Raw genomic sequence first — 24,453 nt, 5'->3', positions numbered from 1 at the left:
ACTTGAGATGAGGCTAAGCTGGAGAACGGTAGTGACCTCTGATGGCTAATTCTATTTCCATCCAAATTAGAAACAGATAAAGTTAATGGAATAAAGAAAGAATCTTCGGTATCTCTAACGAGAAAATGGAGCTTAAATTTTTGAGTGGTAAATTCTTAATGTTTAATATGAGGTAGAATAGTATAAGTTGACACATGCTTTATAGGGAGCGCCAGGAGAAAGTTGCAAAAAAGTAGTCTACTACACATAAAATTGAAAGTGGCCCTTTATAAGAGGAAAGATAAGATAGTCACATTGCAAGCCAGAAGAATAAGCTGTTGGTGGAAACCAAGCCTTTTCGAAGTTCTCTTGGTATTTGAATTTCTTCAGTACTGTTAATTCGACAATTTTTATCAATTATTTCAAAAAAATCATAAATTGTGATTTCAACAGTTGTTTCTGATTTCTGATTTCTTAAGACTTTCACCCTCCAGATACATTCTCTATATGAAATAACAAGAATAAAAGAATACTACGAAACACAAATACAAATGACCTTCTTATCTCCACCTCTTCTTCTTGCCCCTACCCTCCCTTTTTTGCAACCTACCTGCCATCAAGTCCGCTTCCCCTGACAGAATCCCCCACTCACTGCGACCCCTATATGCCCAGAGAGTTCACGTGACAAAACAAACCCCATTTTCCATCGCGCATAGAATCTGCAAATACATCATCCAGCGTTGGCGAGAAAAATAAGGTAAACATGTTTGTTCTTTCTTCATATGTCTTTATAGAAAGAACAGTCATAACATAGACTAAAAACTTGTTTGGTTGTTGGAAATATGTCTTCTCCAGATTCGCTTGCTCCACCAAGCTCAGAGCAAACGCATCGTCGTCGTGGCTCCTCGTTGGGCCACATCAATGTCGGTGATACCATGTCTCCAGGTCTTTCAACCATGCATACTACACGTAGACAAAGAAAGATGTCCGACGCCAGAATCGTTGCATTAAGCACTCTGTCAAGCACGGATACTGCTCTTCTCAAGAAGATCATCATTGCCTTCAGAGAATTGACATACAGACACACTTGGATTATTCCTCTCTTAGTTTTGTTGGCTTCTTACTCCACATACTACTTGTCGGGGCCTAATACCGAGGTCCACAAGTTCTTAGAACGTCTCGTTGTTCCATCCTATAAGATTCCAGGAACCAATCAGTATGGTAAGGGAGAAAACGATTTTTACTTTGTGTTTTTCTATGCCATTTTCTTCACCTTCTTGAGAGAGTTCGTCATGGTGTGCTTTTTGAGACCCATTGCAAGAGCTTTAGGTGTTAAAAAAGAAGCAAAGGTGAAGAGATTCATGGAACAAGCTTACGCTATTTTCTATTATGGTCTTGTAGGTCCAGCTGGATTGTTAATTATGCGCCAGTTACCACTCTGGTACTTCAACACCACTGAATTCTACGTAAGCTACCCACATTACACACACGATTTCTGGTTCAAAATCTACTACTTAGGACAGGCTGCTTTCTGGTTCCAACAGTCAATTGTCTTGATCTTACGTTTAGAGAAACCACGTAAGGATTACTATGAATTGGTGTTGCATCATATCATAACCATTGCATTGATTTGGTGTTCTTACCGTTTCCACTTCACGTGGATGGGTATTGCAGTCTTTGTTTCCATGGATGTTTCCGATTTCTTCTTGGCCACCTCAAAGACATTAAACTACATCAACTCACCTTTTACGGGACCTTTTTTCGTAGTTTTTGTCTCCGTCTGGATCTACCTCAGACACTGGATTAACTTGCGTATCTTATATTCTGTTTTGACTGAGTTCAGGACAGTGGGTGAGTGGGAACTCAACTGGGACACACAGCAATACAAGTGCTGGATTTCTCAACCTATTGTGTTCTTCTTAATCGGAGCTTTGCAATTAGTCAATGCTTACTGGTTGTTCTTGATCTTCCGCATATTGTGGAGATACATCGATGGTGGAGTAACCAAGGACGAGAGAAGTGATGACGAGGATTCCGAAGGTGAAAGTAGTGAGGAGGAATCCAAGAAGTCACAGTGATCAATTTGTAAACTAATTCACCGCTTGCTTTCTGTTCCGTATAGATATTTGTTTTGCAGGTAATAACCTCTTCCTCTCTATTGTATTTAGCCGCACCTAATAATTTTTCGTATTCATAAAAAGTGCGAAATGAAAATAATGTTTAATCTTCCTTTACTTTGATGTAGTGCTTCTATGGGTAATGATATGGATATTAGTATAACGAAGGGAGAATTGTTGGAATACCATTCAAAAACTTATCGGGCTAGTGATGAATTCGAGAATATAAAAGAATATGTAAATGACAATGGGACGCGAGCCCTCTTATTCAATGCTGAAGGTTATATTGATGCAAATGATGACGATATTCAAAAAGATATAAATGAAATTGAATTCGATTCTGAGACAATTGAACGCAGAGTTGAAGAAAACAGAGCAGCAATGATGGAGGACTATCGAGTCCAGGAATACTTAAACGCACAAAGAATCCATAAAGCTAACTTTTTGAATGAAATTCACCAGAAGGGCTTGGTGCTAAAGAAAAGCGATAAAAGTCATGCTTCCAAGCAATCAAGGCCCCCAGATCGACAACTACAAGGGCATTTGAATTACTAAAAATCATACGATAAGACTCTGAGTACTATATGCGATACGTAGTATTAATCTTTATAAGCAGGTAATAAATACATATGAATTCTATTTACAATGAAATGGGTTATTTCAGTTAGCAGAAGCACGGATGCTTCTGGACTGACCCTTTGGAAGACTACCAACTCTAATCTTAGCCTGATCATAAGCTGACACTTCTTCTAATCTTTCGATCAAACCTTCTTCGGCCGAATTAGATAAGATACCTGCCATCAAAGAAACCGACCTGACGGAGTCATCGTTACAAGGGACAGGGTATGTTAACAAGGATGGTTCCATGTCGGTATCACATAAACCAATTGTTGGGACTCTCAGTAAGATACACTCATTAATGCAGTTTCTGTTCTCAACAGGATTAAGGATAATAACTAAATCGGGCTTAACAAGCTGGTTTTCTTCTTCACCTAAGTTACGACCAGTTGGCTTGTTGGCCATGTCAATTTCTATCTTTGTAGAACCCTTAATTTGTTTGGTGACTTCAGTATAGTTGGTTATCATACCAGGAATCCATCTCTTGGTGACATAGTAGCCCTTACATCTGTTTGCAGCCTCTTCCAATGCACGGTTTTGAAATGCATTTTTCGACGTTCCAACAAATAAGATGATTCCACCCTTCTTGGAAATACCTTTTGTTACATTGCAAGCTCTCTTGAGAGCAGCCATGGTTTCATTCAAGTCAATCAAATGAATACCATCGTATTCACCGTATATATAAGGCTGAGTGCTCGGTCTCCACATTGCCTTGGAATGACCTAAGTGACATCCTGCCGCCATCAATGAAGCAATAGTGACATCTTGGATTTTTGATGGATTCCTAACTTCGTCCTTTGGTCTATATACATTGGACAACTTAGAACCCAAATTGCCTGATTGGCGGGAGTGTGCTAACTGTCTCAAGAATAGCTCCTGTTCCGAATAAGCTCTATAGTCTGGGGTTGGCTTCAAGTTTGGAAATTGAGTTGAATAAGAGCTTGAAGTGGTAGAAACAAGTTTCTGCAGTATCACTTCATCTTTATTGCTGGATATAGAACCAGACGAAGAGTCCTTAGGCGTTTGGGCCCATGGTCTTGTGTACACTTCACCGTATGGTAATTTCATATGAGAGATCATAAACTCCTCCAACTCTTCATCGAGTTGCTTGACTTTATCCTTTGGCAAGTTGTCCAAGTCCTGTTGTAATTTGAGTAGTCTAGAATTGATCAATGTGGATGGAACCTTGTTTAAAGATGTTATTAAATCTACAGTTTGAGTATTCAATTCACGCAAGGCCTTGGTCTTGGCATATTCTTCCTCTTCTCTAGCAAGAGCGTCTGCAATGGCCTTCTCACGCAACTCCTTCTGAGTTAACTGCTGTTCTATGGATTCTTGTTGGGCAGTAACCGAATACAATCTGCGGTAGGAGCCGTATACGGATCGACTAGAAAGCCTTGCAAAGGCGCCATATGGCCCTGTTAACCGTACCACCATCATGATAAATATAACGAACTCAACTTCGCAAGAGCGCTTCCCTATGGTGTTCTTCCATTCAACTCAGAATGATTCAATACTCTTTATAACAATTACGATTAAATTTTTCACAATTATTGAAACCGGTACACGACCTTTATTTTGTTACAGGTCGTGAGGTTATTCATAGTAAGCAAAGTCTGCAAAATAAGGTGTCAAATCAACTAGCCATGACTTTATCCAGATCTTCGTAAAATATTTTGGCAATAAGACAGAGCCAAGGGAAATTTTGGGATAGTAAACAAGGCTTCTTTGTAGAGTGAATGCTTACATATTGCAATGGCAATTATACCTTCACGGAATTTGTAGAGAAGTTCGTGTTGGAAGTGCTCGAAGCGCATGATAATAATGCCTGCGCTACTGTGATAGTTGCAGATCCTCAATTATACGAAGACTACCGCATACAGTTGAGATGTAATGACTTGACGGTGGATAGGGTGAATTTGATGGCACGAGTTGAGGTCACCCTACTAGAGTCTTGGACTGATCTAGTCGCGCTCGTAACCAAATACTTAGATTTCAATGGTAGTGGAGAGCAACAATTAGAGACTACAAAGGTAATAACTCTCTATGGAGTATTCTCTCAATTTCTCGAGTCCGGTAGGACCAATAGTACTAGAGATCAAATGCCTATCAATGTTTCGCCGTGTTTCTACGTTGACGATTTCTCGGCCAAAGCTTTGAACCGCGTTTGCTGCTTACTATTTGAAGCTCACATGTGTCGGGACTTCGAGATCTTCTTCCATGATTGCGACGCTGGGGTAACAAACGGACAAGATTTAAACTCAAATTCTTCATTAGGAATTTACGGCAACAAGCTTTGGAACCAGATGATTCCTAATCTTGTTTCTACTTCAGCCTCCAATTTGCAGAAAACACGATCTTCTTCGGCTATGACCCAAAACGGCAAAGAACATAAATGCGACCAACATTCGCCGTCCGTTGCCATGGGGTTGATATTTTCCAAATGGACGTCGATACTCTAATGTAGTTAGTATTACGCTTTGTTTATATGTATTTTAAATACTTAGATTCATCTACGCTATGTAAACTTATTTAACTTCTTCTACGGCTTCTTCCTCTTCGGCATCGTCATCGTCTTCGTCGTCGTCTTCAAAGTCGAGATCCTCACCTTTAGCTCCACCAGCTTGTCCTAATTGACTAGCTAAGGCACTGATATCGAAGTTACCTGGACCGCCAGCACCACCGGCTCCTTGCATCAATTGCGAGAAGTCAATGCCTCCTGGACCGCCCATACCACCTAAACCACCTGGGCCACCTGGGCCACCACCCAAGTTCATCATGTTAGACATGTCATCTTCTGGTTCTGGCTGTTCGTCCTGTTCATCTTCATCAACCCACTTGTCGAAATCAGTTCTAATGTAATGGTATTTCAACTTCTCTTTGGTCAATCTTGGCCAGAACTCTTCCTTAGCCGTCTTCTTTCTCAAGACGAAGTAGATATGGGATCCGTTCTCGGTATTCTTATGAGAGTTTTCTGTGTCAATTTCATCGTAGAATTCTATGTTTAAGTCGTAGTGGGAATTGTTATCCAGGGAGTCAGCAGCAAGCTTTAAGTGGGTTGCAGTGAGGTCCAATTTAGTATTCTTTGCGTCGACAATCTCAATAGTCAAGTAGATTACGTTCTTGGCGGCATCAGTAGCGCTAGAACGCTGAGCCCATTTAACAATTGGTGCAATAGAAGTCATTGTATTGTGATATCGATGAACTTTTGAGAAAGAATAAGAGCCCCAAATGAAATAATGGTTTTTTTGTCCACTAACTCCAACATTTCTCTGGGTTAAGATTTTCGATTTGTTCACTGATTCGCACTGAGTCCTGCGGAAATTCTCGAATCTTCTTTGAGACCGTGCTACCAAACAAAGCTCACGTGTTACCATAACAACATTTACATAAAATGGAGTCTTCATGGCCTATCCATTGAGTGATGGTTTTGCAATGGAGATAGGTTTACTACAGGTGGAATATGATAAGAAACCAAATTGTGCGTGTATTTTATTAAACTTTGTTGCTTTTTACCCTTCTACTGCTCTTTTCTTCTCTTCTGGCCATTTAACCTTACTCGTCTCGTTCATCATCCACGAGTTGCAAATATTCGAAATAGAAAGCGATCACTTGTAAGTGGGAGTCAAATGGAATATTCTCATCCACTCCATGTGCATGTGCCTCAACACTGGTAGAGACACCAGGTCTATAGCGATAAATATTTCTTGTCAAATCCCAGTAATATCTAGTATCGGTATTTCCAGTTGCAATCCCTGGTGCAACGACGATTCGCTTACCATGCTGGGGATGGTCCAGTGCCAGGAAAGCAACTTCTTCGTAAAGATGCCTAATATTACCAGCAAATAACTCCCAAGCTCTGCCGGATGTTGGTGTTGGCGGGGCTGGTTCTAAAGAGGAAGCTTTGCGAACAGTGAAGTAACCCTTGGTCGTCTTCTTCTTTATCTCGTCCCCTTCATAAATGATTCCTAGATCGAACTTGTGTGCAACAAGACTAACTAGTTTCAAATCTCTTTGAACGATCTCATCGACTGTACTTTCAATCGCAACTCTATGATTGACATCGATTTCAACATATTCAGGCAAAGCATTGGACTTGGCACCGCCATGAATAATATCGATTGCTTGAGAAGTACCAATCAAGTATCTGCTCAAAAGAGACTTGTTGTAGAGGTATTCAATAGCCTTCTCATTCGAATGCTTATCATATTCCGCCAGTAAGATAGCAATTTTAATATCTTCTTCTAGTGTTGGTGAGTGTAACGCAATGCATTGGTACTCGTGAAATGTTGGGTTTTTAGGAGTAAAAATGGATTTAAATGGGTTTGCTTCAAATTGCTCCACAAGTTGGGAGATAATACCAATTGAAGTGTGGTCTGGCGGCACTGAGGAATGGCCACCTGGAGTATTCAATCCGATGATGACATCTACAGAACCCTTTTCTCCAGCTCCCGGAAGCGCCAAGAGTACATCATTTTCCTCAGCTAAACTTTGACCACCCTCATCAACAACAGCATAGAACGAGTCCTTACCATACCTTTGAAGTAACAATTGACCAATAGCACTTGCACCCCTGGGTCCTCCTATCTCTTCATCAAATCCAAACCCGAATATTATGGTTCTCTTAGGTTTGAAACCACTTTCGAAGAGTGTTTCTGCAGCTTCTAATAATCCAATCAACAAGTTTTTACAGTCAGCCGAACCACGTCCCCATAATCGCTCACCATCATAAATACCATCGTATGGGGGATATGTCCAATCTTTGATAGTAGAATCCTGAGTCGGAACCACATCTTGATGTGCAGTCAAAAGGATAGGTTTAAGTGAAGAGTTCGAGCCTTCCCAAGTTATGACCAATCCCCAACTGTTCGCAGTTTCTATTTTGAAGTGTTTCCAGACTTTAGGAAAAGTTTGCTCCAAATATTCGTGAAAAGGCTTGAATTTGGATTCCCAGTATTCTGGATCTGCCTCTACCGAAGGATCATCGTCATACACATCGGTTTTAACTTGCACGGCCCCAGATAATTTTATAGCGGACTGATTGCGGAAAATTTCATCCCGTACTATCGACAAAACCGTAGAATTATCTTTATAGAACGATTCTGGACGAGCATAGTCAAATGTGGGGCATGTCTGATCGAGTATCTTTCCCAAAAGCGGGTCTTTGGGTGTGGAAGATTGAATTTGGGAAGACAGAAAATAGTTCACGCATCCTATAGCGAGTAACCCAAGCACCACCCACTTTTGAGGCGAGAGCCAATTTTCTTTTCTAACCAAAGCTTGTGGGCCCTTAACGTCCATTTCAGATAAGGTCTAATGAGATTCGATCAATAGGAACCCAATTGTATTCTAAGGATGTTTTTTACTTCAATTTGTAGGAAACATTAATTGTGGCTGTAAGAGAAGGATAAGCGAGAATCCCCAACCACCGTAATTGATCAAAACCGAGTCGGTATTCCCCCGGGAAAAAAGCTTTGTTATCAGTTCACATGAAGATTTGCAATCCAGCATAAAAAAGTGGTTGTCGTTCTCATTAGAGCACAGGGTAATATGGTAATTCATTTTGGCTCTTTGTCATCAAAGGTCTGCATCAATAATTGTTGATGGCTAGCAATTCATGTTATCACGCCTACCTTTGGAGATTCAGGTGAAACTTTTTCACCTTGTTCCTTCTTCAGCTTTGAAGCACACAAATTCTTATTTCTACACATTGTACAACAATTTGTACTATGACAAGATCTTGTCCACTTTTGGAGAAGACATCATACAAGTCATTATCAAGATCCTTCCTTGGTTGAAACTATATATCAAGAGCTTGGATGCATTTCGATATGAGTGCCGAAATGCCATAGCCTCAAGATTGCTGCTCGAAGATAAGAAATTCGACAGCAGCCAATCAGATCCTAATCCCTTACATTGTACTTTCATTAAGGATTCTTGGAAATATATCTATTCCATTCTCAAGAATAAGAGATTATTTGCTGAATACTCTGACTACAAGATTGATGAGCCAACGAATTATATTTACAGTCACTTTGTGGAGATCAATCGGACGTATTTGCTATCATACACCAAGTCCTTGTGGCTAGCTCCGGGATCTTATAACTTGAATATCGGCTTGGTCATTAAGCATGGAAGCGGGTTGGGAACAACTAAATTTGAGATCAAGTACCAGGATGAGAAAGATCAGGCTGTGATACAAACATTTTACCCACCAACAAATATAAATGAGATATTACCGAAACAGCAATTCTGCTTCTTGAAGATAGGCGAGTTCAAGGTCCCTGATTGGGACCAGCTGGTGAAGCAGAAGAAAGAACCAGAGAGACACAACAAATTACGTAAAATTCAATTTGTAATGGAAGAGATTGGACTCTATTTGAAGTCTGGTTTCAGGATATTCTTCTTGGACATCTCACAACCTTCACTACTTTTCAATGAATTTGATTTGCTATATTACAGTGTCAAGGAATCCAATTATAAGCATTTTATCAATTTGCCTCTCAAAAACCTTTATAAGGCACTTAACTATGTCCAAAATGGTGGAACGCTGGACAACTTGAGTATGCAACAATCGCTAAAGTTATATGGAGAAGGAGATCCTTTTGAGATATTCAATCAATATGATAGGACCTTTCTTCTGGAATTTGGAGAAATCGAAGTTTTGAAGATTGAAGGTCATAAAGGGGAGAAAGAAGTGTTCACATATGATGAAAATAGCTTGGCGAAGTATGCTGAGTTTTTTTTTGAAAACAAGATCAAGAATAGGTATTTCAAATTCAGCACAATATACCAGAGACGGCAATTCATTAATCGGTTTGGAGACTTCGAGTTAGACTGGAAAGACGAAGGATCGAGCAAGGATAGCAGTGAAAAGATTTGCACATATGATAAGGAAGGTCTAAAGTGGAAGATACCTATTTTAGGAGAGCTATGAGAATAATATCTTACATATCTATATATTTTTATGCTAATGATTTCGCACCATTGAAATATTTGTAAAGCGAAGTAGTGGTAAAATTTCTTTGTTACCTAATGCGTTTTCGCGCAAAACGATGTTGATAAGCGAAATCTGAAATGGAATGACAAAACTTATCTAGGATCATATCATCGATATGTCTGAATCAAAGGAAATATATGAGAACGATACATTGATCAATACGGACACTTTGCCGACTACAAATCAAGAAGCTGATACATATATTGGTCATGAACAGCACGATGCCACCCCCAGTACAGAGCAAGGAGAGAACGACGTGAAATCTGGAGAGGATGTTGCTTCTGCAACTAATGCTAGTGATAATGATGACGATCAAGAAGGAGATACCAGCAATGACGAAGGGGATAATATCTCCAATTCTGTTCCTGAATTCAACAACAAACGAATCATTCTTCAGCGGTTCACAGTGTATAATTCGCTGGCTACAATGTATATTGTGGGAAGCAATGCTAAGGAAACTTTGTTTAGGATCCTTGAAATAGGCAAGGATCCCAACAATGACGATGCATTGGAAATAATGGAAGACAAGAGTTACTTTTATACAAGGAAGGATATGATTGAGCTCTTGAATGGATTAGATGAAAGTATCGAAGGGGGGATCCATAAAATTGCTCAAGGATACGGGCTATTGGGTCTTATTAAGTTTACAAAGGGATTCTATTTGAGCATAATAACAAAGTGTAGCCAAGTGGCCGTTCTTGGTGGGCATTTTATGTATCATATAGATGAAACGAAATTGATCCCATTAGATATCAATTATCGAAGACCAGAAAAGTACAGTGACGAAGAACGCCTACTTTCAATTTTCAAGTACTTGGATTTAGGGAAAACTTTTTACTTCAGCTTCGCCTATGACATCACGAATTCGTTGCAGACTAACTTCATGAGAAACAAGAAGGCCGCTACTGATTTTAAGTATTCCGTGCCTCCTAATAATAGGAGCAATGATAACTTTAACACCTTTGAACACAATGAAAGATTTGTTTGGAATAATTTGCTTCTAAAGCCAGTATTGGAAAATGCTGACATTGCAACATACGAATGGTTCCAACCAATAATACACGGCTTTATTGACCAGGCTAAGATTTCTATTTATGGAAAGAAATTTTATATTACTATAATAGCAAGAAGATCACATCATTTTGCAGGCGCTAGGTTCTTGAAGAGAGGAGTCAATGACCGTGGTAATGTGGCGAATGAAATTGAAACAGAGCAAATTGTTTCCGATATGTTGACTTCTTCCTTCCACGATCCTCGTTTTGGATTTTACAACAATCCAAGATACACTAGTTTTGTGCAGCACAGAGGTTCTATTCCCTTGTACTGGACTCAAGATTTGAATAGGCTACCGAAACCACCAATTGAAATTAACCTATCCGACCCTTTTTATCAAAGCTCAGCGATTCACTTTAATAATCTCTTCCAAAGATATGGGCTGCCCGTCATTGTTCTTAATTTGATAAAAACCAAAGAAAAGATACCGAGGGAACTGAAGTTAAATCTGCATTTCACAAATTGCATAACCTATTTAAATCAATTTTTACCCGAAGAACATAAGCTCCGCTATCATAGCTTTGATATGTCCAAGCATTCGAAAAAAAATCTTGATGTCATTGCACCATTGCAAAAAATTGCATCAAAATCAATCAAAGAAATTGGCTATTTTCATAATGGCAAAAGTTTATCTTCAACAAAGCTTCAGAAAGGAGTCATCAGAACTAACTGTATTGATTGCCTTGATAGGACAAATGCAGCACAGTTCATCATCTGTAAAGAAGCTCTAACACATCAGTTACGCGGACTTTCGCTAATATCAGAAGACAAGTCTTTGGATTATGACTCAGATTTAATAAATATTCTAACTGAAATATTTCACGATCACGGTGATACAATTGCTGTTCAATATGGTGGATCAAACTTGGTGAATACAATGGATTCCTATAGACGTATTAATCAGTGGTCCTCACATACAAGAGATATTTTGAATAGTGTGAAAAGAATCTATTCTAACTCGTTCATGGACCTGATTCGACAAGAGGCAATCAATCTATTCTTGGGAAATTACATCTACCATCCTGATAAACCTAAGCTATGGGAACTTCAAAACGATTTTTACTTACACAATGAGATGGCCATTGATAACATCCGAATTAAGGTTAGTTACATCGAGTGGTTCAACAAGCTATACTTATCTGATTCTCGTTTTTCTTTCCATGAAGGGGAGTATTTAACACTGGACCTGTATTGGGACCCCCAGAGTAAACTTGAGCCCTTCCCAGACAGTAATGACAATTGGTTTAATGAATGTTACGTTCCGAGAAAATTTCAATCCCTAAGCGAAGTATTCCAATACAACATGAATTCCAATGCCAGATACTTTCCATCGAATACAGACAACATGTTCGACTATAGTCCATTTGATTCAAGAAAACCCAGGCAAGATGATCCTTTATCAAGTGAAAAATCTGCAAAGAGTGGAGAATCGAACTTACGGTATTTGGATGGATGCTTTGATGAAGTTGAAAGTAGTAGGACCGGAGACTATTGGAATGAAGGACATGCTAATTATTACAACCGCTCTCTGATAGGTCAGAACTATCTTAATATTACGAACCCAATCAAAATCAAGAAATATTTCACGAATAAGATGGGGAAATTGGGATACAATGACTCGAAAAGGCGTCAGGATTATAGAGGATCTGATGCACACTACGATAGCTCATTAAAACTGGACACCACATCAGAAGACAAATTTTTCCTTTACGACAACCCCCAAGGGGTTGTGATTGTTCCCAAGCTGAACGAGTCCGATCTACATCTATACAAATCCCAAATGGAGATCCCGAGGTTATTGTCATCCACAACCGCAAAAGTTGACTATGATAAGGACCCTCATGACTTAAAGGTTAGGATGAATGACCGCGAGGTCTACGACTACTATTCAACCGTGCTAACTAATAGTACTTCTCTGGAAATCTGGATGACATCTTACCATAATAGTGGTCAGATGTCTTACAATGCTAATGACTTGAGGCTTTATTCTCAATACTTAGGCATCGATGAAGATAAATTGGTTTCTTTGAAAGCAGATGACGACTATTTTACATAGATTTTACTAAATTTAAGAGTATTTTACGTGCCCATATTGAAGAAGACTCACAGTGCGTACAAGATTTCTGTACATGTTTCTGGCAGTATAGAACTACAAAGCATATTCTAAAGATCAGTTAAAAAATTTGAGAAAGTAACACCTCCAAACTGCAGTGCTGTGTCACTCTTCGACAAGAAATAAGTCTATATTGTTCCTTGGCAAAAGAAAATGACGCCAATAAATCAATCCTTTGATCATCACTTTGTTCTCATGGATGAATAACTCCAAATCATTCACAGTTCAATTAGGCATACATGATACGAAAAGAGGTCTGAAGAGCCAAAAAAAAAAAAGATACAACCTCAGTGTAGTCGTGCACTCAGAGAGGTATGGACGTCAATATCCCTAATGCTAGCCACTAAGTGAGGCTTCAGCCTCAACGTTACATGTTGGGAGAGAGAGTTCTAGAAGGTATCCAGATATTGGTCGAAGCAAGATGTTGCAGAGATTACCCAATGTAGTTTAATGAAATTAGGCGAATTATACGAAAATACCTTAAGGATAAGAACAAAAGAAAAAGAGGCAACGGATCTTAACAAGTAAAAAGACAAACAGTTACTTTGTGTAAGTGAGCGCGTTAAAATCAAAGCACATGAATAAAAGCGACTGATATAAGCTTACCAGTATAGGTTATGAGCAATATGAATGGCTTTGATCCCAAAGACATTCTCGTGGACAAGGCTTCGCTTTATGAAGTGAAAGCCAGAGCAAAAGAATTCATGTCAAATATTAATGTTGAACTTGCGAACTTCCTTTTCGATCGTGATCCACCAAGACCTATGATGCTGCTCAAAATCGAAATTTAGTGGTGTGATTAGTTACCAACTTCCCAAGTTGGTTCTGGTAGATTGTTCCTTCTTATGAAAATGGTCGTATTAGAGTAAATCTGCATTGGGTTTCATTATCTTAGTGTATTGTATTATGGAAGCACGCCATGCTAAAGACTATGTGAAAGGGAGACTATGTGAAGGGAACTACGTTGAAATTGCTAAAAGCTGAAATTTCTATTGATGATATACTTGAACCACCTATAATAACATCAAAGGAGCATTATGATGACAGGTTTGCTGGCTTACTTTTCCTTTCGTTAGTTGCTGTTCTAAAATTTCGTAAAAAATTGCAATTTAATTGATCAAAGTCTAAAATTTTCTAATATTATGAAGCTGTCAATACTTTTGATAAACTGCGATCTAAGGATTGGCCTGATTCAGCTCTTTATGTAGGAGCGGCTAAAGTAATCCTGTTCGAAAGGTTAAGGGAAGTGATGCCAATTATAAGGGGAAGTATTTCAACTGTTTTGGTGCTAGCAACATGGTCGATGTTTGTCCTTCCTAGTACATGATGGTCTTATTCCAAATCTCTCCCAAGGTCACAGCAATTCCTCGCAAGAGAATGCTCAAGAATATAATAAATGTAGTATAATGAAATGGTAACATGCAAGGCTCATGACCTCAGAAGAAGACAGAAAAATCCGCTGATAACCTCTTAGATGGGCCCTGGATTATTCTACGCCTACTTCTCATCTAATAAAGTGATGGATTCTGATTTTCATCTAGTGCTACCATGTACATTTGCTCTCAAGAGTATGAAATGGTTGTTACTTGTGGGAGCTGGAGGAACTCTTGAGAAAAATGGGCCTAGGAACTGTATTTTTTTTAGAAATCCTGAAATGAACGATGTTAGCTATGTTTCCTGTTTGTCCTGACAGATTGTCCTGACACACAGATATCTATTCCAAAAATTATTGAAAAGACTTTACTTTCAAGACAACTGGAGTTTCATGAGCCTTATAGCCGTGTTGGTACTTTTAACGCTATAGTCGGTTTACAGACTCCTGCAAAGGTTTGATACTCATTTTAAGTCTTACACTCCGTCTTCGACATTCTGCTCCAGCGGTTGGAAAGAAACTTCTCATCCTACACTACAAAAGAAATCAGTACTTGGAGGTCTCCTTTACGTTTTCCTGCATTGTTGGTGAAAGTCCCCAACCACATCCCAGCGTTTCCCTGGAGACCCCCCCCCCCCCAACTAACGCAACTCTATAGCTCTTACAAGTGTATGTTTCCTGCCCCGCATACTGAGATGCTGGAGGCTGCTGAACGATACTTGTGTGTGTTATTTGATGATTTAAGTCTATTTTTCCAATGAAAGCCAAGTCCTGATTGGGTAGTTATGCAGATTCGACAGTAGAGAAATTTCTGGTGTAGTCGTGGAGGTAATGGTGTTATTACTGTTTGGTCTGATAATAGTCCAAAATGAAGTGTTAAAGACCTTTCTTGTTGACAATGGTATTCTACAACAGTTCAATGTTCCACATATTCATCATCAATTTGCACCGCCAAACGTGCTATTAGAACAATTATAAAGCACTGAATCCAATGTTCCCATTTTGTACTGGGTCTTCACAGTAGCTCAGGCTACATAAGTTCACAACAGAATTCTGACTGCTCTCTTAATTGTAAATCGCCGTTATCCAATTGGATGTGCTGCAAACCCAGTGATACCTGCCGCTCTTGAGTAACTGAAATTTCACAACTTACGATCCCAGCAGTTCAGTTACTGATAATCTTTCTTCTATTGAAGAAATCATTTAAGAATGTTAGATTCGACGAAAGTATTTTTCCATTTGTCCATTGCAATTCTACACCATCTACTAGTGCAGTTCCTAGGTATTTCTTTCTTTGCTGCTCAGCCACTTAAACCAAGTGATTCACGTGAACCTTTGACCCCTCAGAAATCACCTTCTTGTGAATCGACCAAACCGTTGATCCTCGTTCCGCTCCTGGCACTCCTGGTACTCCTGTTCAGGAGGTTGTTCATATGTCTTGTGATACACCGATAATATGTCGGAGGTTGAGAGTTTTCTTCCAGTTTTGAGGATTCGAGGATTGAGGCATGCAGTATGATTCGGACAATTATGACGATCTAGGAATTGTCAGGGATTCCTATAATTTTCAAGCGGTTATAGACCTTCACCGGTCGACAAGCCTGTCAGTGTGAGCAGACTCAGTAAAACCCGAGAGATGAAGTCTCTCATGAATTGATTGAGTCGAATAATCACCCTTTGATTCTGTGGGGGAAAATGATAAGTATGAGGATAATCAACATAAGTTATTAGTGTTCACTCATAATAGAGCGTCAAAGCATAACCTAACTCCGATTAGCACTTATGACAATAGCCAAAAAAGAATAAAATGGACACTTATAAAAATTGAGATCTGGTTGGTAAAGTCAATAGACGTCCACTATAAAGGATCAAAATTACGTTGACAATCTTGTCAAAACATGGAGTAAACAGGGACAAATGTATTAACAGGCCATAAGTTGAACTGTTGTAGAAATATGGATAGAATCCATAGCTGCACATTCAGACACGTACTTTGGTGAAGAAACCACCTACAAGTTATATCTTAAGTATCAAATGGGTTATTCCATTAAAGAAAATGGAACGATATAAATCCAGATTAATTGTCCAAGGTTTTAGAATAAAGGATGAGATTGTAGATTATTATTTGCAAGGAGTGAGAGCATCAAAGAGTTCTTCTCCTTATTCACCAATGTGTATTAGAAATACATCATATGGTAACGATTTTGAATGGAGAGACAATCTCCGACTTTACGTTAGGCAGCCTACTGGTAATAGGACAAAAGTGCCTTGGACTATGTTTGCAAGTTAAATGAACTGAGCTAAAAATATCCATTTCCTCACTAATTTGGAATGAACACATAAATAGGTTCCTAGTAAAGCTTGGAACCCCTATATCCCAAGCTGAGTTTGGCATTTACAGAGATGAAACTCTTGCAGGCTTACATGATGATGACTTCTTCATTGCCGGTAAAGACAAGAGTGAGATTTCAAGACTTAAGTCTCAACGAAGTCTTCAATTTAGTCTTGCAAAAAGAAATTCTTAGCTAGTGATATTTAATTTGCAGTCGAGATTGGTAATATGTCTCAGACTTCCTGGTTTTTTTTCTAAAGACCTTGAAGATTTCAAATTAGAGGATTTTAACCCTGTTTCAACACCAGCTGTGTCTGATATAAGAGTGCGATTCCACACTTTATAGATCCATTGTTGGAAAGCTAATTTATGTAAGCAATACTATTTGGGTAGATAGTGCATTCATTGTAGTGGTGAGCTTCTGTCAACTAATTTGTTACAAGGAAGTTTAATATGGTTTCAATTATGTATTAACAAAATGACTTATCTTATTGAACGGATAAAGGAATAACCGTGTAAGAAAATACCTCGCGGAATAATTATTGAGTAGGTACAACTGCACCATATAAAGAACTATGTATCCCAGTAAATTTTAAATAGTTTATATAGTTGCTTGGTTAAACGAAAATCTAGAACCTTCTAGAAATTATCTTCCAATATGAAACAGCAGAGTATTTAGCCCTAGACGAAGCAGTAAAGGAAGTGCTTGGTTAATTGTGTTGCTCACAGAAGTAAAAGCGCCAGTACCAGTACAAATACCATAACCCGTAACAAAAGGAGTACATAATACTTCAAGTATTAAAAAAGCTGAAGACCCAGAGTTGCACCAAAGAACATAGTATATTTATAGAAGTTGTCATTTTATTAGTGAGAAGATAAATGAGGGTTCATTAGATCTTGAACAAGTCATGTCACAAAAGATATATTTACCAAAGCCCTCTCCAAGCCAATATTAACTGATTAACTCAGGTAAGAATGAAATAAGAACTTCAAAGAGAACATAATGTGGCGGTTGTTGCTGAGAGCTTGAAGATCGAGTCTTATTAGCAAATAATATTTACTGGGTTATCGAGGTCCTTATATAAACCGGTTGTTTCCTCAACAATTCTGCCATATGAGGTTTTCATCTACGGCTATTTCATTATCAGAGGAATTCCATACTTTACATTAGCTTCACAATCACATGAATAGAACCTTATAGAACATCGCGCAATACATTTATGCAACATCGGTTACAACAAAAACCTAGGTCTTCGGAATTTCTATTCCAACACATCCTTATAATGGGGGTTGCTCGAGTGATTTCAAAGGCATCTAGACATTGGTTATAACCAAGATGTTGGCGAAGCGTATGCGCAACCTTTTAGGGCGTTGAATACATGTGATTGCTAAGCAACTGCCACCTAAATCTGTTGTATTAAGTGTTTTGTGGCCCATCAAGATTCCTTGACTTCCAATGCAGAAGCTATTCAATAAGTTGGGTGAGTTAATCGTGTATAATCTAATTTCATAAGACGAAAACATATAATCTCCTACATCGAAATGGGAATTATATATAAAGCAGATACAAAAGCAGATACAACACTATGTGCAATTCTGTTATATGATAACTAAAAGGGTTCTCTCATTACGTGTAATAATTGGGACATCAGCTCAACATTTCAACACAATTAGAGTTACAATTGATAGAGAAATTCCTGAAGACCGAAGTTTTTGTTAAACAAAGATGTTGAATGATTATTGCGATCTTCGATGTTCGATTCATGTCATCGTCATTGAACGAATATAGGAATAGCCGTATAAACATAACACTCCTCAAGGATTAATCATTGAGGAGAGAAAACTAGTTATATTGATTTGTCAAGTAAAATAGATAATACGTAATTCCACCATATTGAAAATATATCTAACACATTGTCTGAAGCATGCTCTCAGGTACAAATGTTACAGTTACCGGATACAAGAAACCACATGAGCAACACTCTTGGGAAACTATTAATAAGGTACATATTGTCTATATAGCACCTTAAATACTCAATAAATCGTTATATTGCTTAAGTTAATTAATACGTATTAATATTCTATCAACAAGATTGACTGATGTAAGTTTAACACTGCATACGCACAATATGTAAAAAATTTAACCATATAACCTGCTGGGTTTGATTGGACAGCTCAAACACTAGTACTGGAGAAAGGAATCTCTAGTAGCCAAGAGATAAGGAAAGCTGAAAAAAAGGTTTCAAAGGCACGCTTAGTCGAAACTATCAACAAATCAAATAGATGAGATCGGCATTTAACCATTAAATAAATGGAAATTATATATAAGTTTAACTTCTCAATTACCAATGCATTGGATATATACGACACAACCCAAAGGGCTACGTTGGCAGGTATATAAAATATATTAATCTCTGGCTTATATGTATAGTTCTATATCGTTCATTTGCAGATTATAGGATCCTTCTCATTAGCAATACATACTAAAGACGGCAACAAGCCCATCCAATCATGTCTGACTATCCATTTCAACACTAGTGAAGTATTCTCGCGTTGAAGTATTGTATACAAATTTTATTTTTGGTCGTAAGACCTCATATCGCTATAGATATCTATATTTGCGAACTCTCATTAAAAAATCAGTCAAATATATTACCTATTAATATAACCAGGAATAGGAGAAGTCTCAGAAGAAGTAGATGAGTTCAGTTCCATGACCTATATCGAATGAGCTGGTTCAACTAACATTAGCTTTGCTGTATCATGAATAAAAATTTCTAGAAGATTGTGAAATACACTTCTTTGGGTGCAACTAAATTTTAAATGCGTTCTTTAATATTTCTTCAAGATTTTCTTACCTTGGTTTCCTTCTGCCGGTGTTAGTCTCAGAGAATTGGATAATTTATGGTTCTGCTAATCTCAAGCGTAAATGTGCGCATTGAAAAGTACAGGGAGATGATTCCCAGATGAAAAGTTGAACACCCATACTGAGAAACTTGCATATAAATCTGTTAAAACAGGTGAGAGGCTTGGCTTGGTCAAAGTGAAGAAAGTCGTTTAGGTGAAAGGAAAGACAGATGCCACGACTGGGTTGCTTTTTTTTGTTTGGGTGCGGCTCCTCCATCTTATACAATTTTCTATAATCTGCTAAACCTACCGCAGCATTGTCGTAGAAGACCCGTACCGCAGCTGATGAAGGAATGGAAATCTACATTGAAACATTTGGGAATTGAAATCGATGGTCTTACGGCTCTTTATCAAGAAAACTTAAGCACCTGGTGTATAAATGTTAAAGTGAAATACAATGTGTGGAAATATCATCGTTTCAACTGACAAATTCATGTTTGTGATCACTAAGCCGAAACTTGCCTCTCCCAATTTGTTATGCCCCCCGAAGTCACCCTTTTTCCTAATCTACGTCAATATAAATGCTACTGGGGTAAGAATAAGTTTTACCTCAAGCTCTTGTTGTAATGTATGTCAGATGTTCCTATTATTAGGTAATCCAATATCTGTATCAATAAGCATATACAGATACGTATGTAGTGCAGTATCCGGTCTATTTAAAACCCTTTTGGCCGTTAGAGGTTTATTTATGTTCTCCTCTTATGAAATTAGTTTAATGTACTCAGATAATGGTAGATCTGGAGACAATGCAGAGCAGAAATGGACACCGACAAAGAATTTTCAAAATTACAGCTCATTCCTTCTGTGGATTATTCATATAACAGATCCTTTTTGAAAAGGAAGTTTGATATAATAAAAAGAAAAGTTCTAGTACCCCCATAATAAAGATGTGTTGGAATAGAAATTCTGAAGATCGAGGTTTTTGTTGTAACAGATGAGTGTATTGTGCGATTTTCTAGAAGGTGCTATTCATGTGATTGTGAAGCTAAAGTTAGCTGAAATATGGAATTGCTCGGATAATGAAATAACTGTAGACACCCCATATGGCAGAATTGTTAAGGAGACAACTGGTCTATATAAGGACCTCAATATCCCAGTAAATAGTTATTTAGAGTTACATTGATCAAGTGAATTTAGTTAATAAATAATTCCACCCTATTGAGAAACATAAGAAATGTCAATGTCAAATTAGATCTCACAGCAACAACCGCTACTTTTGCTGTTTTAACAACACTTGGCAGCTGTAGGATGATTATTGATGAAGACTACTGCTCAACTGAACCTCTCTTATCTGATTGGTTCCCCTTCGACCCCAGGTGCCCCATATCCAAATGTATAGCTCTTGAGAGATACTCTTCTTTTAGACCTCTACACTGGACTTTCAATTACTGCTATTGGTGACGTCGTAGTCGTTATTGGAAGTGCTATTGCATTTAAGAAAATAGCCAAGAAATTGAGTTGTCCAATGCTAATCACGTTCTTTGTTGAAATATTGATGTTCTGATTAAGAAAACGCAAGACTCCTTTCCTCTGCTATTAATTTGATTTCGATTATGAAAATTCCGATTATCATTATTCAAGAATAGGGCGCTGCTGATGTTTTAGCTGTTCTGAAGGCATCGCAATTCTTTGAGTTCCAATTTTGATATTCAATAAGCTGTGTGAGTTAATGGTATCTGATTTTATAAGAGTAGAACTCATATAAATATCTAAAAGCGAGATAGGTCCTATATTGACAAGATAACTGATACAATCTTATGTTACTTAGTAAGTGGGACATCTGATTGACACACAACACCCTTCCTTAGTCCGATGTTCAGATTGGTGCCTAAGAGTCGCTTATTCCGGCAGAATTGGGAAATGCTCGCGGCCTTGAGAGCGGGTGAGCAAACTTATAAGTGATCCTGTTATTGGTACTCATTTGTGAGAGTGTTATAACTCTATTGTCCTACATATCACGTATGAAATAGTATGCTTCAATATTCTTTGTTCTTTCATGTAGGAATGGGTGTTGAGCTAATTTAATACATTCTTATCTTTGAACTTTAAATAGGCAATTTAAGTGGTACTTCTAGATCAAAGAATATAAGCCAGGGAACTATTGAAAGTAGTAATCTAAGTTCTGCTACTAAGGGCATTGTTATTGATTGATTACATTTTCAGATAAGATGTTCATATACGGCATGATTTTCTGGGGTAACCGTGTACTGGTTGTTTCAATTTTCATACAAGCTGCTCGTGTTTGTTTATGCTAATCACAAGAAATATCAAACCTACATATGCTATTCTCAATATCAATTTGCTTGAAGGGTAGTGTGTGTAGATGGATAATCAGACATGGTTAGCGTGGGCTTGTTGTAGTCTTTAGTTTGTATTGATAATGAGAAAGATCTTATAATCTTCAATTTAGAACTATATATCTATGTAAGCAGCAGATGGTTATCTTTATATTCTCCAGAGAACATTACAATCGTGGGTATTGTTGAAGATATTAGTTGGTAACTTAGAACTTAAATACTACTCTATGTTTTGCTTTATTTTATGGATGAAGGCCGTGCTATTAGTGTCGTTAGTTTCGATTAAGCGTTCCCTTGAGTCCGCCTGGTAGTTCTCCTAATTTTTTGGTTACTATAGATTCCTGTCTAATGTGATTGGACTTTCTTTTCATTATTTAATTAGCAGAATTACTTTTATGATAATAATAAACTTCTTTTTCACACTACCTTCAAGCTTTAGTATTGAGAACAAGATATTGTTGCAGATTTGAATTATGTTTTGTGATTAGTATGAACCAATTCAAGCTGTAAGTGTGAATTGAAATGAAAGCATTGTAGCAGCTAAGATGAGGTCCTTTGGACTCCCAAAAAAGTCTTACAATACCGACAATATCCGCAATATCGGCGACCACAGTATTACTTGCCTAATGCCGTTTTCCTACTATGGAGCGATAAAGGGTTGTCTCACGGCTCTTTTCTTGATGTTTGAGCTTAAGAATTTGTCCAGGTACAGGTGGAGTTGATACACCATTACATTTCTCAAAACCAATGCCCTGGAGAATCTTCCTGACTATGTGTGAATTTCGCTGCTTGATTGTGATACGTTGATGCCTAAGAACTTTTTGGCAAGACCAAGATCAAGATCTTTTATCTTGAAATTCCTGGTCGGTTTTAACGAAGGAGACATCGTAATCTTAGTTACAAGTAATCAATATATCAACATGCAATCCAATAATCAAACCAGTTCTCTTGTGGAATCCGTAATCTAATTTAAGGCGTTTGAATCCAAATGCTTTCAAGGGTTGTTCTTAGTTTAGTTTCAAATCAAAGTGCTTACTTAAGTCCATAAATTATCTTGTTGAGCTTACATACATAGTCAGGATGATTAGGATCAATATATAGTCAGTTGGTTGCTTCATGTATATATCAATATCAATTCTTCCATTTAGGAACGCGGTGGTGATGTCTATGTGATGGATCGTCATTCCATTTACCGCTGATCATGAGAACATCAAGTTAATGCTCTCAGGTCTGACGACTGGAGCAACAGTAGCATTGTAGTAAAAGCGTTCCTTCTGGAGGAAACCACTACTCTGGCCTTATATCGTCCATCATACTTAACATTGTATACCTCCCTTCAAAACCTAATGTTTACAGGACGGGAGCTTTTCTACGAAGGTCAAGGTGTCATTTTCTGCATGTGCAGGCAGTCATTTCTGCATTCATTGCTTCCTGCCATTTATCAGAATTGGTAGCTTCTTCATATGTCTGAGGAACTTTTGCAATACTATCACAGATCCTTCAATGTCCTGGATTTCTAAGAATTACCCTGACATTTGTAAACATAATCAAGGTCATTCGGATCGTCTTTTAATTCTACAGATTCCTCGAGTTCGTCTGAGTCCTTATACACCAATTTAATCGACTTGTACTTCTTCTGAGAGTTATCGTATGTAGACTCACGTGTTAACTGACGCTTTACACTATTATTGGCCTGTAAAAGTGGCAGTTTTGAAATCGGAAGACTCTTGGTAGAAGGTGTACTTTGGAGCTTATCAATCCCCCCTTGATAATTAAAAGGTGGGAAAGATTGAGACAGCGTTAAAGACAACGCATTGGCTCGATAGTCGGATTAACAACATCTAAGCCATCAATACCTAATCTAAGGGGAGTAACCAGCCGCTCCGTAGGATACCCCGTAAGTTCCTCCGAGGCAGATTCCAGATCTGTCTCAGATTTAAAACTGTCATAAACGTCATTGCCGTAGGGACATGACACAATGGGGTAGAAGTTGCGGCGCATTCAAGTCAGAGCGCAAGTCGTCCAGGACGGAGCGCATCTCAATCAGATTAGAGCGATATGCAGGCACGTTCAGCATGGTCAAGAGACATCAGAATCAGTTGCATCGGGTGAGGTAGTCGGAGCCGCGGACATCGATAAGGTAGTTACAGGAGAAGCCGAACAAGCCTCTGAAAGCGAGGACGCCGTTATGTCAGGCGAAGGATGTGGCTCCGCGGTCAGTGGGCTCTAGAAGTTAGGAGGTCCGGCGTGGATACTTCTGGGAATGACAGCCGACGACTGGACGCTCGTCCGAAAATACAGGAGAGGGCACTTTGCAGGAGGAATTTCGTGTCCCCTGAGGTACGGAGAATTTCTGGGTTAACGGCATTCCACATAGTAGTGGTTTATTGTACCCAATGTTGGAAAGAAGCCTTATCCTCAGGACATCGTCAGGTTTGAAGATATGGCTCGAAAGGAAAGTGGGCTCATAACCTGTTGATTTGGGTGTTCTGAAGCATCACGATTCCCTGATTTCAAATCTCGATATTCAATAAGTTTTGTGAGTTAATCATATATACTTTCATAAGAGGAGTCTTATATTGATCAGATACAACACTATATTCAAGTCTGCGGTGAAATAAAAAAGATCTTGCGTTACCTAATTGGGACATCTGATAACTTTACC

At 38.4% G+C, this 24,453-nt stretch overlaps 7 protein-coding genes across 7 annotated transcripts; 4 read left to right on the top strand and 3 right to left on the bottom strand. All coding sequences in view use genetic code 12, as the record gives it.

The window, feature by feature from the left end:
* Positions 1-763: 763 nt before the first annotated feature.
* LAG1 (sphingosine N-acyltransferase) lies at positions 764-2,223 on the top strand. Its single transcript, XM_064917229.1, has one exon. It carries the CDS (start codon positions 822-824, stop codon positions 2,055-2,057), a length of 1,236 nt encoding a protein of 411 aa, XP_064774431.1. The 5' UTR covers positions 764-821; the 3' UTR covers positions 2,058-2,223.
* Positions 2,224-2,724: 501 nt separating this feature from the next.
* Positions 2,725-4,329, bottom strand: RJT20DRAFT_128213 (mitochondrial 37S ribosomal protein uS2m). The gene has a single exon (XM_064917228.1). It carries the CDS (start codon positions 4,152-4,154, stop codon positions 2,757-2,759), a length of 1,398 nt encoding a protein of 465 aa, XP_064774430.1. The 5' UTR covers positions 4,155-4,329; the 3' UTR covers positions 2,725-2,756.
* On the top strand, positions 4,330-5,187 carry RJT20DRAFT_128212 (uncharacterized protein). Its single transcript, XM_064917227.1, has one exon. It carries the CDS (start codon positions 4,454-4,456, stop codon positions 5,174-5,176), a length of 723 nt encoding a protein of 240 aa, XP_064774429.1. The 5' UTR covers positions 4,330-4,453; the 3' UTR covers positions 5,177-5,187.
* SBA1 (Hsp90 cochaperone) lies at positions 5,188-6,169 on the bottom strand. Its single transcript, XM_064917226.1, has one exon. It carries the CDS (start codon positions 6,119-6,121, stop codon positions 5,243-5,245), a length of 879 nt encoding a protein of 292 aa, XP_064774428.1. The 5' UTR covers positions 6,122-6,169; the 3' UTR covers positions 5,188-5,242.
* A 100-nt stretch (positions 6,170-6,269) lies between these two features.
* Positions 6,270-8,015, bottom strand: RJT20DRAFT_145463 (M20 family metallopeptidase; the record flags this gene model as incomplete). Its single annotated transcript, XM_064918796.1, has 2 exons — positions 6,270-7,847; positions 7,989-8,015. 2 exons carry the CDS (start codon positions 8,013-8,015, stop codon positions 6,270-6,272), a joined length of 1,605 nt encoding a protein of 534 aa, XP_064774427.1.
* A 158-nt stretch (positions 8,016-8,173) lies between these two features.
* Positions 8,174-9,702, top strand: RJT20DRAFT_43928 (uncharacterized protein). The gene has a single exon (XM_064920154.1). It carries the CDS (start codon positions 8,332-8,334, stop codon positions 9,649-9,651), a length of 1,320 nt encoding a protein of 439 aa, XP_064774426.1. The 5' UTR covers positions 8,174-8,331; the 3' UTR covers positions 9,652-9,702.
* Positions 9,703-9,820: 118 nt separating this feature from the next.
* On the top strand, positions 9,821-13,160 carry RJT20DRAFT_43921 (phosphatidylinositol-3,5-bisphosphate 5-phosphatase). Its single transcript, XM_064920153.1, has one exon. The coding sequence runs from the start codon at positions 9,830-9,832 to the stop codon at positions 12,821-12,823; it is 2,994 nt and encodes a 997-aa protein (XP_064774425.1). The 5' UTR covers positions 9,821-9,829; the 3' UTR covers positions 12,824-13,160.
* Positions 13,161-24,453: the final 11,293 nt, after the last annotated feature.

Source organism: Scheffersomyces xylosifermentans (assembly GCF_036884685.1).
Source record: "Scheffersomyces xylosifermentans strain CBS 12540 chromosome Unknown RJT20scaffold_4, whole genome shotgun sequence".
Classification (NCBI taxonomy): Eukaryota; Fungi; Ascomycota; class Pichiomycetes; order Serinales; family Debaryomycetaceae; genus Scheffersomyces; species Scheffersomyces xylosifermentans.
Note: the sequence above shows the minus strand (reverse complement) of the source record. Positions and strands in the feature narration are given on the sequence as shown.